At 39.3% G+C, this 15,518-nt stretch overlaps 2 protein-coding genes across 4 annotated transcripts in view; both read left to right on the plus strand.

Moving 5' to 3' along the window:
- The first annotated feature begins 145 nt into the window (after positions 1 to 145).
- On the plus strand, positions 146 to 11,213 carry LOC128875027 (regulator of G-protein signaling loco). Of its 3 annotated transcripts, none has more exons than XM_054120315.1 (14): positions 146 to 1,267; positions 1,391 to 2,002; positions 2,826 to 3,467; positions 6,651 to 6,761; positions 6,844 to 7,068; positions 7,153 to 7,373; positions 7,455 to 7,647; positions 7,952 to 8,161; positions 8,820 to 9,096; positions 9,186 to 9,331; positions 9,424 to 9,507; positions 9,588 to 9,726; positions 9,817 to 9,908; positions 10,081 to 11,213. In XM_054120315.1, exons 1-14 carry the CDS (start codon positions 626 to 628, stop codon positions 10,567 to 10,569), a joined length of 4,083 nt encoding a protein of 1,360 aa, XP_053976290.1. In that variant the 5' UTR covers positions 146 to 625; the 3' UTR covers positions 10,570 to 11,213. The 3 variants fall into 3 exon arrangements, with proteins under 3 accessions (XP_053976290.1, XP_053976292.1, XP_053976291.1); XM_054120317.1 differs by having other exon boundaries at positions 10,062 to 10,224; XM_054120316.1 differs by lacking the exon at positions 7,952 to 8,161.
- Positions 11,214 to 11,402: 189 nt separating this feature from the next.
- LOC128875512 (uncharacterized) overlaps positions 11,403 to 15,518 on the plus strand; it is a 39,903-nt gene continuing 35,787 nt past the window's right edge. The window contains exons 1-2 of the mRNA XM_054121145.1: positions 11,403 to 11,596; positions 12,610 to 13,049. Of these exons, the coding sequence (XP_053977120.1) occupies positions 12,860 to 13,049 (190 nt within the window). The 5' untranslated portion in view covers positions 11,403 to 11,596; positions 12,610 to 12,859. The remainder of the gene's footprint in view (positions 11,597 to 12,609; positions 13,050 to 15,518) is intronic.

The raw sequence follows: 15,518 nt of genomic DNA on the forward strand, positions 1-15,518 counted from the left end.
TGGTTGTTATCGTAAAATTCCTGTTGAATAGATGTTTTGTCGAAACATGTATCTATACACCGGAAGTCTGCGAATCGATGGATATATGTAGGTACAAACAATGATGTAAACGAAAGAAAGGCACAAGTGGAGGGAGTGAAAGGATGGAAGCAGAAGAAAAGGACTAAATCGACTATCAAAACATTTTATAACTGCTTCCATTTCTTCGATCCATAAGATAATTTGCAAGAGAAAATTTTAATATAAAAATGTTGAAAGACACACAATAGGAAGGCAATATTCGAAAGCGTATTTTGTAGTATCGCGATGATAGTGATATATAGCGTGTAGGAGAAAGAGGTGCAGGAACGCAGGAAGAACGCCGTCGCGATTCGTAGTGTAAACGGACAACGACGAATTTTATATGGAATTTAATTATCGATGATCAACGTACGCGATTATAAAGCGGAGAAGGGAAGTCGCTTGATTTTCGAATACCTAATTATCTCTCGAAGAAGTTGAAGGGATAGACTGAACGCAATCTGGGCAAGGATGGTTCGAAAGATATTCTGGTTTGTGAAAGTGTTGGTTCGATGATAATTCCATCGGTGGATTCGGTGAGAATTGATGAAAAGAAAACACGAGAATGCACCAAAACAGAAGGAAGAAAAAGCGAGTGAATTACGGCGTAAGGACAGTGGAGGTGTTACGTGGAACGAAAGGATTCGGTTTCACGATCTCAGGACAGCAACCTTGTATTTTGAGTTGCATTGTGCCAGGAAGTCCAGCAGAAAATGCTGGATTACGTGCCGGCGACTATTTAGTATCTGTCAATGGTCACAATGTCAGCAGACTGCCTCACGACGATGTTGTGCAATTAATTGGTCGTTCTAAGGGTATTCTGAGACTACAAATAGCTGAGAACTATTACTCAGATTCTTCGGATGAAGAAGGAGTTGCAACAGTACGTTGCAAGCCCAAGTATACTCACAAACCACGTACAAGTAACATGGGAGCATTGCAATTACAATGTAGAGTTGCCAAAGTTGTGCGGGACCTGCAAAGCGGTGCTATGTTTGATGCAACAGGAAGACCATCCACTGTGTCACAAAATGAAGGAAGTTATTGCGGATTGCATTATCGTTGGGATATGTCTAGTCCTCTTCCACCACCTCCACCACCAGCTGCTCATAAAAGGGATTCTGAAAAAATAGTACATAGAACGGTTGTGGGCTATCTTGGAACCATTGATATTCCAAATCAACTTCATCCCTCTTGTATGATGCAGGTAATATATACATCATTTCATTTAACTATAAGTAACAAAGCTCTATTAGTTTGAATAATAAATCTTGTACAGTGTATAATTCAGCATGTTTCATTAAATTGTACTTTTAAATTATGCTTTTAGGTTTTGAGAAAATGTATCAAAAGATTGAAAGCTGAAAAACGAAATCCCACCACAGTGCTCTTAACTATACACGTGGCAAACATAAAGCTCACCAACTCAGAGAATCGTGTCATAGCAGAATATCCATCTTATAGAATAATATTTTGCAATTCCTTTTCCGAACAAGACAAACAATATTTCGGCATACTAACTAAATCTGTGAAAGATAAAGAAAATATCGTTTCGAACTCATGCCATGTTTTCACTATTTATTATAAATTGATCGACCACGCGGTACATTCCAGCGCATGTAATATATTTGGATTCACATGCACCAAAACTTCCGAATTAAACGTGTGCCAAGAGTTTCCTGACAGCTGCAATGGTCTCATCGGTGCTATACAAACTTTGTATATATCGGATACCGCTGGTACAGATGCAAGTTCCTATAACGAAATGCGGAGGCATCAAGATGCTTCATCTCCGCAGCCCAGTAACATAAGTACTTCGACGGCTCACTCGAGCAACAGTGATTCTGGAATCGGCTTTAAAGACGATTGCACAAGCCATTTAGACCAAAATATCGTACAAAACGTCTCCCGAAGAAGATGCTGTCCTGTTTCAGAATACAGGGTATGTTGATCACGGCGTTTGTTTCGATTAATCGCTAAAATGACTAATATCGAAATAAGTCGGGAGATTTTTTAACTTGTACTATTGTAACTTTTTAAACTTTCATTTAAATGTATACTTCATATTTTGGGAAACCTAGGAGTGCAATGAGCGTTTTTTTTATATATAACTGGATGCATAATATAAGGGATGATGATTTGAGTAGTAGTGTTTGCAAGTAATTAAAAATATACTTAATGCATGCATACAAAAATGTATAACCGGGGTACAGAATTAAAGAGATTGAAAAGAGAGGATTGCTTAAAATGGCAAGCATTAATTCAATTAAGTCAACGAGTTATTAAGGGAATAATGAGGATGGGGTCCTTGATGGACCCCGCGTGTAAGAGTTAAGACTGATAATTAGTCGTTGTTTATTACATCGTTTCAGCTGAAAGCCGCTGCTAATATGACGGAATTAAGCCAATAATGCCTAACATTTAAAAATGTTCTATGTCGAAATACATTTTTTTTTTTTTTTTTTTTTTATAAAAACAATTGAGTATCGATCCCTATTATTCTAGAATTTTTTTAAACATATTGTCTCGTACATTTTGCACCCGTTCCTAAGGTTTCCCTATCAGAGTACAAAATTTTTAAAAGAAGAATCAATTTTGTTCCCATCGTACTTGACTAACAATTCCTAAAGTTCCTTAAATGTAACGACTTCGTAATGACCACAGAAAACATATTCGAAAATGTAAATGAAAACAAAAAATAAAATGAATCGCTTTAACGGCCGTCCGTTTAAAAGAATTCTCCTTAAATGAATATATATTTTCAGGATGCGTGTGAACATCCGTCGAGAACGTACGGTAACGAGGCCGTCGATTTTCGATTAACGGTTCGAGCCGTGTCTAACGCATGCTGGAACGAAACAAACGATTCGGACGCGTGTAAAATAAACGGGGATTTATCTCGTGAAAGAGTCGTTTTTAACAATTTTTGCGAGGGAATAAATACGTACATGGCAACGATAGAGAATCACGAGGTGCATTCCGATGTACAAAAGGGAACGAGGAGGGGGGACTTGCCCACCTGTCCATTACCATCTGCCTCTACAGTTAAGCAGGGGTTGGTTAGTTCGTCCGTTGGTTCTCTCGCGTCCGTTTGCACCACCGCGATGCTGCACGGTATAGAGGATCCAATCGACACATCCGATGATTCTATAGTCAGATCGAAACGGTTACTCCCATTTACAGTATTAGTGGAGTCGACAGAAACCGAGACGCGGGACAAATTTAGCCCAAAAGTCTTTTCCGGTATCTCCAAGTCTTTAGTGCATAGTTTCGAGGATCTTAACGCGAGCATGGACTATGCTCGACCACTCTGCCAAACGTATTCGGATAAATCGGATAACTCACGACCCTGGGGAAGCTTGCAGGAAATTCGAAACGTTGGAGCCTGTGCGCAAGATACTTGTCTGGTAAGGTCTTCACGATTTTTTATAATTCACAAAAGTCCTTCACTTGCGTGGTTTGTTGTATAAATGTGTGGTACTCTTGATATGGTCAATTTCTAAAGTTGCTTGTGTAGAGAAAAAATTGTTATACGTATACATATATGTATAGTCGCTAAATACTAAAAGTATATGTGTACGTATAACGATGTAAATGGAGATGGAAGCGCGTAGTATATAAATCCAGTTATAACTCGAAGACGCGAAGAAAAAGTAGGAAGAAGAGAATTTACAATTGAATGCGTCTGTGCGTGTCCCTTGTCGCGTATAAAAGAACGCGAGGATAAAGTAGTGAATGCAGAGGTACGTGATGCACAGTAAAACATTGATTATTTGAATACCAAATACAACAATTCAAACGCTACTAGAGCTAAAAAAATGTACAAAATAGTTTTAGATTTTCGTGACTGACGCCTCTGTTCAAACGTGAACAACGTTTAATTAACGTTCCACTTTCAGCATCTTTTTTTCGCGTGTCACTCATGAACGTGTAATTTTATCTATTCATTTCCATCTAGAATTTGTAGGGCACTAAACTGGGACACTTGAACAGCAAGCATACTATATCGTGGAGGTTAGTAAAATTGTTTACATATAAGGTATCAAAATGTAAACAGTGTTGGTGCAAGGCTTGTGGTTTCATAAAGATAGTCCCGTTTTGTGTTCCGATAATCGGTTGTTCGGATAATCGGCGTTTTACTGTATGTATGAGAGAAACGAGGGGGGTTATGAAACCTTGGACTGCGAGGGGAAGAATGCAAGAGAGGAATCGAGTAAGCCAGTGGTTCTTAACCACTGTGGCACAAACATGGGCAAAATTCGACTCGAATAAATTTAGACTGATTCAACGTGAGATATAACATCATTGAAATTCCAATTTTTATTGAAACAGTAACGAACAATGAGTTCAATTTTCATTACATATGTGTAATTCGTATCTTTCAATCTATTATGGAATTTTTTCTATTTCAATGTTATCTATTACGTTTATCTATTAGATTAATATTTACATAATAATAGATAGGAAAGCATTACTTGCCATGGTAAAAAGATGATTAATATTCTATCTGTCCGAAAATGTGTTGTTTAAAAGATAAAGAATTTTGTGAAGTGTGTCGCGAGAGCTTGGAAAGATTAAGAATCACTGGACCCAGCGGATGAGTGAATGAAAGATTGAGCTTGGCGCGAACGAGAGAGCGAGCTACCGACGGGACCGAGGGATCAACCGACCGACCGAGTAAATCGAGTAGGAGAGGGAAAGAGAGAGAGAAGGAAATGAAGTACGGGGCCGAGTACACGCTTCGCAGCAGTGTGCACACGAGAGTGACATGTTAAGCCACGAAATGAACGTGACGTTGATCGTAACGGTTACGACGGTGCTGATTAACGCACGGTGATCTTTGAACTCGCAATTTGGAGGAATTAATCGATCGAACCGTATTGGTGCGGCGTGCTGAGCCCGTGTGCTCGTAGCGAATCGATCGTTGTCGATCGTTGACGATTGTGTTTGCGTGTACGCCGTGTTACGACCACCGAGTTGAACAGACACCGTGTGCGAGGAATCACAATTGTCAACGGTGCATCGTTGCAACTGGGCGGAGCCCTTATTATTACGGACTCTCAGGGCAACATAGTCTTTAGAGGCTATTCGAGGATATTCCTTCGTAAACCAATCATTTTCGTCCCAGCGTTTTTTACTTTTCCCCGCGATAAATGGGATCGTGGCGCGGCTATACGAAGGAATACGATCTTCGGTCACGACATGGACACCGTGGTGAAATCGGTACGTGGGGCACAACACGGTCGATATTGTTCTCTTGGATCGCAATTCCGCCGTAAACTTTCTTTCATGACTTGTGGGAATTTTTAATCGTTACCTTTCAAACTTTATTCTTTGGTTAGACTAGACCAGTTAAGGAACGCGAAGCTGTCATATCCCGTTTTGTTTGCTTTACGAACGGATTAGGAAAGCGAGATTCAAACGAAACAATTAATAATTCATCATCGACAACGCAAAGTCGATGATACGTGTTGCATCGTTTTACCATCATTCTAAGAATTACAATGACATATCTTCTTCCTAGAGTTTTCTTGAATCAGCATCACATTATTTTAATGTTTGTCGGTCACGAGGAGTGACAGAATTTAATTGCTCGAGTTCCGCCAGTGGTGTAATTACCAATTCTGGGGCCTACGTGCTAGGGATGGTAATTCTTTCCCTCGAATGTTTTATCGTAATAGAAAAAATGTTACTAATTGATAACTACTAATTGTACATACGTTAATCTTTCGAATATTTTTCGGATATCGACATGTGTCTGTACCTTTGCTTTTGTATCAAAATTACCGTTAATTACGATCACAATACATTTTAGAATTAAAAGATATGCGATATTAAAGTGAGATATATATATATATACTCTAGTGTAGTTTAATGAAACAGACGAGAAAACTTTGAAATCATTTATTTCAGTATGTGAGAATATTCTTCATTCTCACGCTGTTTCCATCGTCCTTATACACTTTGCACGTAAATCTGTGTACACACACAGAGAAAACGTCCGGTTGATATAATCGGTGAGAATCGTAAAAGGAAACATGCATGTTCTTTCCCTTTGTTTACTTTGAACGCTCCTCACAATTACATTGTACGATATCCTTATGATTCGAAATTTGTTGAGTCATACATTTTTTGTTATACTTTCGAGTTAAATGACCGTGTATATGTAGCTAGACCAATGGTGTAACGAGTAAACCTGGGACTCTTTCTCGAAATTATAATCTTTTCTTTATTTGCACAAAGTTGGAATTCCTTGAATTCTTAGTTACGCCACTGTAGATATAGTAAATATTGCACATACACGAATGAACGTGCAGACACGCCTCCGTCTTGCCTTGCTCGAAGAATTTCGATTTTATGAAATTGCGTTAACGATGAAATCAGTATCGTAAACATCGATAAGCAGACGTCGATGAGCATTTATTTTTGTCTACTCCTTTTAATTTATAATACTCAATACCGATACTTAAAAATAAGATTCATAACTACGAGACCGCGCACGCGCTCGAACGTTCCCCCTATGACTCGTTTAATCCTGGGTAACGATGTTAATCAACGAGGTAAAATTTTGTAATGCTTCTTCAACGCAGCACGGTAGCACAGAATTATGCGACAAAAACACCGATTGCAAGAGCATCCATGCATGGGCCAGTGGTTTCGAGAAATTGCTGGAGGACCCAAAAGGCCTGCAAACTTTTGCGGTAAGATTGAAATCTCTTTAGAAACATAAACCTACAATATTTATCCAAATGGTTTTTTTCATATTAATTTTTTCCATTATAGGAGTTCTTAAAGAAGGAGTTCAGTCATGAAAACATCTACTTTTGGGCTGCCTGCGAAAGATATAAAGATACCAAGGATGTCACAACACGGCGCAAGTTGGCTAATCAAATTTATCAACGCCACTTGTCGAACACTGCAGCTGAACCTGTGAACGTTGACAGTCATGCTGCCGGTCAAATAACTCAGGAACTCCTTGGCGAAGCACCCACTAATCTTTTTCTACAGGTGAAGATCTACATTGCTATCAGGGTTGTTAGATTCTTTGCTTTGTGACATCATGTAAATCATTATTGGATTCCTTATTTTCAGGCTCAAAAACAGGTTTTCAACCTGATGAAATTCGACAGCTATCCTAGATTTTTAAGGTCCGATCTATACCGTCATTGTATAGAAACAGGGAGTTCCGTAATAAGTGCGGTAGATTGCGATCTACATTTAACGAGTTCGCCTAGCGTGAAGTTAAAAAAGAGCCATTCAGATGCTGAGGATCGGTGTAGAAAGTCTATTCTTCCATGGAATAGAAAAAATAGGTAATGGTAATCTATCGTATATAAAAAGAAGAACAGAAGGAAATGGTGCTTACAATTATAATTATCGAAACATGTTTATAGGTCCAAATCGAAAGATCGTGGAGAGTCTGAATACAGTAAAACCCCTAGCAGAAGCGAAACCATATATAAGAGTTTCACGACAATGAAAAGAGAAGCGGAAGGTAATAACAACGACGACAGTATTTCTATATCTAGTAGCAGATCTTCGTTAGCGTCATGGGATCTGGCCCTCAGGCAATCGTTTCACAAACATGTGAGTATCGTCTTGCTCTGCGTACTACGTAAATGCGGATAGAGAGTAACGCTATTAAGCAGTTACTCGAAGATTACTGTATGTTAATTCATCGAAATACACGTTAGTTTGGTATCCATTATAAACATAGTTTATACTTTTGGTATTGCAACGGCGATAAGGAAATTTATTTATGGCAAGCGTGAACCGTTAAAAGCGCTGTCTAAAAATGATAGATACAAACAGACGATACATAATATCTAATGCGTTAATAAATACACATTTAATTTCGAATCTACAAAGCTGCTGTATGTGTAACTTGTAGTCTTTATCGTCCTACGAAGGACAGTCAAACGAAACGAAAGAAGTTCGCGCCAAATGTACCGGGTTATGTCGGGTAATATTACCCGATGGATCGACTACGGTTGTGCCAACTAGCCAAACGGAGAGTATTAAAGATGTGGTTACACGCCTCCTTGATAAAAGAGCTCTCCGATACTCTAACTATGACGTTCTAATCCTAGCCACAGACGAGGTTTGTGTTCTCCCGTATTTATTTAACGCATCTTCTCGAAATTACTATCCAGAACTAACAAAATCGATTTTGTCTCATTAACACGGGTCCGCGGTTACTTTTGAAACGTGCTTTTGTTTCCTGCGCTCTACATACCACGAATTTCCTCCTTCCAAATATATTTCTGCTGCCTAATCAAACTGCTCGCTCCACATATACAGGATGTTCCATTTTAACGTTTCCATTCCGTTATCTTCGAATTTAGTGGTTACTGTTAAAAAAATATTTCAGATCTAGTTTGTTTTGATGAATACTATGATAAATATTGATTTGATCTGAAATTTTTTTTTTTAAAGCACGAGCGTCGGAGGTAATGGCGTAAGACAATTGAAATGGAAAATCTTGTACACATCTACTGTCGGATTGTAACTACATTTTGATAAAAACGAAAAGGAAAAAAATGGTGTCAGATACGTTTCAGATTACACTTTTACACAACAATACATTCTCGTGCATGCATTTTCGGCACAGCTTTCGTAGTTGCGCACATACGTGTTAAGCATATGGTTACATTCTATGTCCAATGAAGTTTGGTAATTGGTAACGGATACAAACTACTCGAACAAATTCCACGTACATTCAATCGAATGTTAGTTATGGATTTTTTTTGTACTTTTAGACGATAGAAACGAAATATCCATCATCGGTACTGGCTGGCCAAGAGGTGGAAGTCGTTCCAACGAAAATATTGAAAGTAGATTTACCTTCGCGGCGTATGATAACTGTGATCGCACACAAAGGGAGAACCCTTAAAGAAGTGCTGAAACCACTTTTAAATAAATACGGTTTCAATTTAGATACAATCTCTGTTTGGAGCGAGAATCACTGTATTTGCATGAATATGCCAGCTATCGATGCTCCCGCCAGGTTGACCTTGATGAACGTAAAAGACGAAGGTAAAGTTACCAACCTTCCTTATATTTGGTTTACGCAAATATTGAAATGTAATATCATCGAGTCAGCAAAAAACATTTTCCCGTTATAGATCCGCAAAAAGAATTACATACGGTTAAGTATACGCACGAGGTGCTGCACGGTCAACCCACTTTGGACGAGATCACTAACAGGGTATTCGAGGAGCTCTTAGTGGGCAAAGGTGCGAGTAAATATCCGTACGAGGGCTCGTGCAAGGTAATAGTTGTTTGTTTAAGCAAGCAGTGAAAAGAATATGTCGAAGGCTAGACCTTTCCCATACTTCAAGTTTTTTATGCTTTCACGTCTAGTCGGACGATCAACGATCCGAAGGATCTTCCATTCTTCCCAGCAAGTTTTTTCTTCGAGACTCTACGATGCATGGAAAAAAGAAGGTATACAATATATTGCATACGTTGCATAGTGCAATTTGTGGATACAGTACGACCAATTATTTCTGTCTCTTATGTTAAAGGGGAAGTCCAAGTGTTCGAGCGACAAGGGTAGCGTGAACGATTACCAGCCCGAAGAAACTGCCAAGTCTCACCCACCTTTGATAGCGAAGTGGCGGAATGGGGTAAAGTTGCAATTACCAGGGAGATTCGATGGCGAAGGTAAAGAACATATTATATTGAAAAATTGTCTTGTTATCGTGTTGCTGATAATAGCTACAATTCCAACGTAAATCATGTTTGTATTCGTAGATTTGTACGAAGGCTTGAAACGAGCTCAGAGATCCAGATTGGAAGACCAGAGAGGCACGGAAATCAATTTTGAGTTGCCAGATTTCTTAAAGGTAAACGGATGATCACATCTTCTGTGGCATATTAATAAAACGTGTATCTTTCCGACAATACGACATTCGATGACGCGCACAGATATCTCGTATCATTTTTCAAATATACTTTATCCCTGAAACTTTTATCATGTTGCGTTTCGACCCTTAAAGCTATGAAATTACTGATCAGAACAAGGAAAATGGTAAGCCGGCGGATCGCAACAAGGTTCGAAGACCTAGGATAGTATCTGCCAAATGCGAAGCAAACGCCAAGTTTTACGGTTCGGTTAACGAACGACAAAACTGTGACGATCAGGACACGATGGCCCCTCCGAGGAATGGAAACATCAACGAACGATTCGTTGTGCCTGCCAGTGGAAACGAATCTTGGAGTAAGTCTCAAGAGGGCTCGTTTATTTTAGATACGGCCATAATGAACGGCGATCGGACCATTTTGGAAAACGGGTCTCGCTCTAGAACAACCGTTTTGGATACTTTCGATAGTCAGTCGTCGTCACCCGTGAAATCACCGAAGCCTCCTCCGCTTCCGCCTAAACCGAAAAATCTTGTTACAAACGCAACGAAAACCGGGTATATCGTGTCTTCGAAATCTTTACCAAAGTCTGCTCGCGCCGTCCCTTTGAGTCCGACTGAATCCAGTCGGAAAAATATTTTTTAACATATTGGAAGACAGAGATGGGCAAAATTTGATTCGAATAATATTTACTCAAACAAGGTTTTGTTCGTTTAACACGAACTGTAATATTTTTATCGAAGCAATAATGAATAAACAGATGTTTATCTTTAATAAGAATACTACCCATCTCTGTTGGAAGACATGTATTTACTCTAACGGTTTGTACAGTTCTCGCAAACCAGTATTCACTTGGTATATCTTTGTATTAAAAATATATCGTGCATTGAGAAATTAGCAAAAATATTTTTATATCTGCTACGTACACGCACGTATATTCATTTCAAGCAATATAAGACATAAGAAATTTAATAATGCTACGGATGCTGTGGACTACGATTTCACATTTTTTGGCATCGTTTGACTGGTACTAACTTGGAAACTGAATTTTCAAAAGTGCCTTCTTCGTATTAATTCCATTCAACGTACTGTCGTGCCGAGATTCATACGACGATCGTCTTAGTCGATATATATTTATGATCTTTTTACAGTACAGCTGTTACTTTCCTGGTTATACAGGATATATAAGTATATTTTATTGTAATTTATAGTCAATGAATGTTGTTACACGCAAAAGACGAAAAAATGTTTGAGATTTTACGCGAAATAAATAAATTATATAAACTTCGTTTAATAAGTACGTCCTTTTCTGTTTATCTTGGTCCCTTTCAGTCCTCGTTCAATAATTCTTCGTTAAAATGCTAGTTCATTTTCTCTACGAAAACCTCGTTTAATAAGTCCTCGTTTGTCTCTTGTATTATCGCAGGTGGCGCTGTATGCGTTAATAATAGATTTTCGGCGGGCTGCCGTGATTGTTCAGCTCGACCCAAGTCAACGTAATTTGACTCGTATTATCGTAATTAACTCTGCAAGATCGAATTTCTGACAGTTATTTTCGGTATGTTGACTTGATACGTCGAAAAAAACATTTAAAAGTGCTATCGATAGAAATTACTTTTTTAAGTCTGTGTTGATAGTTACATTCGTAAAATGTTGGCGTCATAGAAGAAAGGTAAGTCATTGGATAACTAACGACGATGTATTTATCGTTTTCTTTAATCGCTGTAGCGTAATTTTGAACATTAATTAACGAATCGATTCATTTTCCCTAAGTTAGTTTTTGATCGTAGATAACGTTTGTGTAAGCTCACCTAACCACATACATTCGACGAGTGCGTCGATATTCGATGTTAAGAGACAGATTATTATATTAGATTTTATTATATTAATATTATTTCCTTATGTGGATTATTTGCAAAGATTGTTTAGAATGATTAGAAAATCTCAGAATCGTTTTCTATTATAAATTATTTTGAGCATGAAGGGGTTAAGTAGGGGAATTCGAGAATCCTATCCCCAGGAATAATATAATCGAATTAATATACATGATTTTTTTTTATTAACGAGGGAAGGGTTCGAGGCCTTCTAGTCCCTCAATTGTATCCGTCACTGGTAGGAATTGCTGGTTTTCACGCATTTTTTCTCGACTTAACGTCCATTCTCAATAATTATCATAGTTGAGTGGTTAGATGCTCACTTCAAATCAACAATGTGCTCAGTGAAAAATTTAGTTTAGAATTTTATCTAGACAGTCTCGTAACGTTTAGTGGATTCTAAATAGCATGTTTGACAAGGACTTCGGGATATTCGGGAACACGTGTTCGAGGTTTGCGTTTGTCCTTCAGGTCGTTCGAAAACATTGTGTTACATTGCATTAAACTGAACGTCTCCTTTCGTCCTCTGTGTCGGCGGCACCAGCGATACTTTCATAAACTACATTGTAAATATGTTCTCGTAAATACCAGGGGTCGGTTAAGGTTACCAGTGGCCCGATGTGTCTTTTAATTTTGGTGGTAATTTTAGTCGAATGATACGAATTGAAAATAATCTGATCGAAAATGTGATTTTGGAATATGTATATCGAATGTTATTCAAACAACTAAATTAAAATAGTCAACTAGAAATATATCTTAACCATAATTTCTCGAACGTATAATCTAACATTGGCTTCAAATCTGTTTACAGGTCACCGAAAGGAGCCTTTGAGTAATAATCGCCGAATTTCGACGCAAGATCTTGCGCATGAACTCTACGCCTCCCCTCCCAATCATCTATCAATTTCTTATCTCCTTGCCCCAATCGCACGCGGCGTTGGGTCGCGACGAAGGCGAATTGGCATTAATCGAAAAGGGATTTTGCAAAATATTCATGACAAGTTGTATCTCGGAGCTTCTCGAGTTCGACGAAGAGACAATTCCAAGTGCGAGGGAACACGATGTCCGGGTTTCAACGAATGACAATATTATCGTGCATCGCTGAAAGTGAGGAAAGTTCGAAAGAGAGTCAAGACGAAGCGTCTTCGATGCTAGTGTCGCCGATCTCTGGAATCGTTAACAAATTGATGAACTCGTCGCTTTCGGGAAGCTGTTCGAAACGTAGCAGAAACGATGCTGAAGGGTGTCACGGTAAGTGAACAATCGAACATTCGTAACGAATAACGAGGATCATTAGCGTAAGAATTCTCGTTGTGTTTATATTCATAAGACATTTATAAGACACGTGACAAAATTTAAGAATTTTCTCATGTCTGGTGTGCCCTAAATGTAACGGTGAAAACGGTTACAACAATCGGTGTTCGGAAACAAAAACTGGCAAACACGTGGCCCGGTTTCGTGAGAGACCTTTACTTTTAAATTACCGACTTAACGATCGATTCTTGTTCTCGAACCCTGAAGGCTAAGTCCAATCCTTTTCTGCAGATAGTAGTTCCCTTCCTTCTTTAAAACCAACGCGACATCCTGACAAGCGCTGTTTAATGTGCTTGGCAAGGTTATGTGATAGTTTACGGAAACGGCGGGAAGTTGCACTACGACTGTGTGTAGCTTCGTAATACATCGAACGGAAATTGCATGGTCGTATCATTATTCGTTAATCGCTTATACGTTGGACGAGACACCGATTCATTTTCGAGACTTTTTTACTTTGAGATTCCGAACCCGGTTTGAATTATATAATTTATAGAAGACACGATTGCGCTTCCAGAATTAAAATTCTAGAGGTCTGTTCGTCTCAGTAAAAAATGCTCACTAAAAACCATTCCTTTCAGTGGTTGACACATCTTTTTCATCAATATTAACGTACTATGATTAGCCTTTCCAGAGCGTATAAAATAATCATAAATATTTAAACGCTTCCACGTTTCGACCTTAGCTTTAGATCTTCTTCGGACAATTGGTCGTTGATATCAGTCACGTATTAAAGCCCAGGGCTGTATCTATGTCTATATGCTCTGCACCGTAGGTTATCAATATTTAGATTTCTAATTTTTAGAGATTTATTTATTAAAAAGTGATACTATTGAAATAGCTAGATTAATCTTGTTTTACCTTCACGGATCTCTCTGTGTCGTCACAACACCTCGCTTAGGGACTCGTGTCCGTTTTGCTCCTTTCTTGTCATATCCCTTTATGAGCCTGCACTCGTTAAGTTAACAAACGTTATCTAGTTTATACTTCGCTCTGGGAAATCCACTAAAATCACGTTGAAAAGGCCGTTAACGATACCTACGCGACCGGGAAAACAATGTTCAACTATTTCGCGTAAAATATGTTTTTGTGGCTGTTAAAAAAAAATTTGAGTTTGAGAGGGTCGAAGCAGAGCGGTGGCATGCGTTGTCGGCTAGTGGCTTTGGGTAGAAAAGAATTTAAAATTCAAAGGACGGCTCGAAGAATTTTGACGAGACCAACTCTCGCGCAGGCTCGAGGCAAAGTAAAGCGAAACGGATAAGGAAGGGAGAGGAAGAAGAAAGTAACGTAGAGACGGTAAAGGGTTTCACGACGGGGTCTTTGAGGTGTTCGGGGTCTCGGGAGGTCTCGAGGGTCCCGGGGGTTTTCGTGTATACTGTATTAGCATTTCTCGTATGGCCGGTAAGGCAGGTCTCGCAACCTGATCCTCAAAGACGATGCGCTCTGTTCGGTAACCTTTAACGGTTGTACACCGAATTACTAATCGACTTTTTTCCTCGTCGCGGCGAATAATTTCCATCCCTCCCCCCCGCCGTTCGAACGAGTCTTTCGTTCGTTTCGATCGATGCTAGAAACCGTTTTTCGAATTTCGCAACAGATACTCCTCGAATGATTGTTCGTATTGTTTTGTTCATTTATTTATTGCACTATGTGTCGTACATAAATCACGGTCGATATCGCACACACGTTGCATATGCAAAGTATCTGAGATATGTAATGTATATACAGGGTGTCCCAAAAATGTTGTAGGTCCTTGAAAGGGATGGTTCGGGAGGTGATTTGAAACAACTTTTTCCTTTGCAAAAATGTCGGATGGGGCTTCGTTAAGTAGATATTAATGAAAAAAACCCCGACCAATCAGAGCGCGCGGATACCGTTGGAGCGGTCGCGGTAGCGAAGGCTACGCGCTGAGCGGCCGCGTCAGTATCCTTCGATGCACGTCGAGTCACTTGTTCGCGTACGAGAGCGGCTACCTAGCGCGTAGCCATCGCTATCGCGGCCGCTCCAACGGTATCCGCGCGCTCTGATTGGTCAGTGTTTTCCGTTAATATCTCCTTAACAAAGCCTCGGACAATAATTTCGCTAAGGAAAAAGTTGTTTCAAATCACCTCCCCAACCACCTCTTTCAAGGACCTCCAACATTTTTGGGACACCCTGTATATTGTTTGTGTGTATGCGATGTCTTCGTTATTCGAAGAAACGATCGCCTATTTGAATAACGAGTAACGAATGACGAGTGACGGACAACGTATTGTTTATGGAGCACCTCGTTCGAATAAAAGTCTTATCTAGATAGATGAGTCACGAATAAAAGAACTCGTCTGGATAAAAGTGTGCCGAATTCTGGTCAGACGCCATATGGAATCGTTGGGATATAGAGGTTCGAGTGACCGGTGACTTATACGGGAG

The sequence above is a fragment of the Hylaeus volcanicus genome, chromosome 4 (assembly GCF_026283585.1).
Source record: "Hylaeus volcanicus isolate JK05 chromosome 4, UHH_iyHylVolc1.0_haploid, whole genome shotgun sequence".
NCBI lineage: Eukaryota > Metazoa > Arthropoda > Insecta > Hymenoptera > Colletidae > Hylaeus > Hylaeus volcanicus.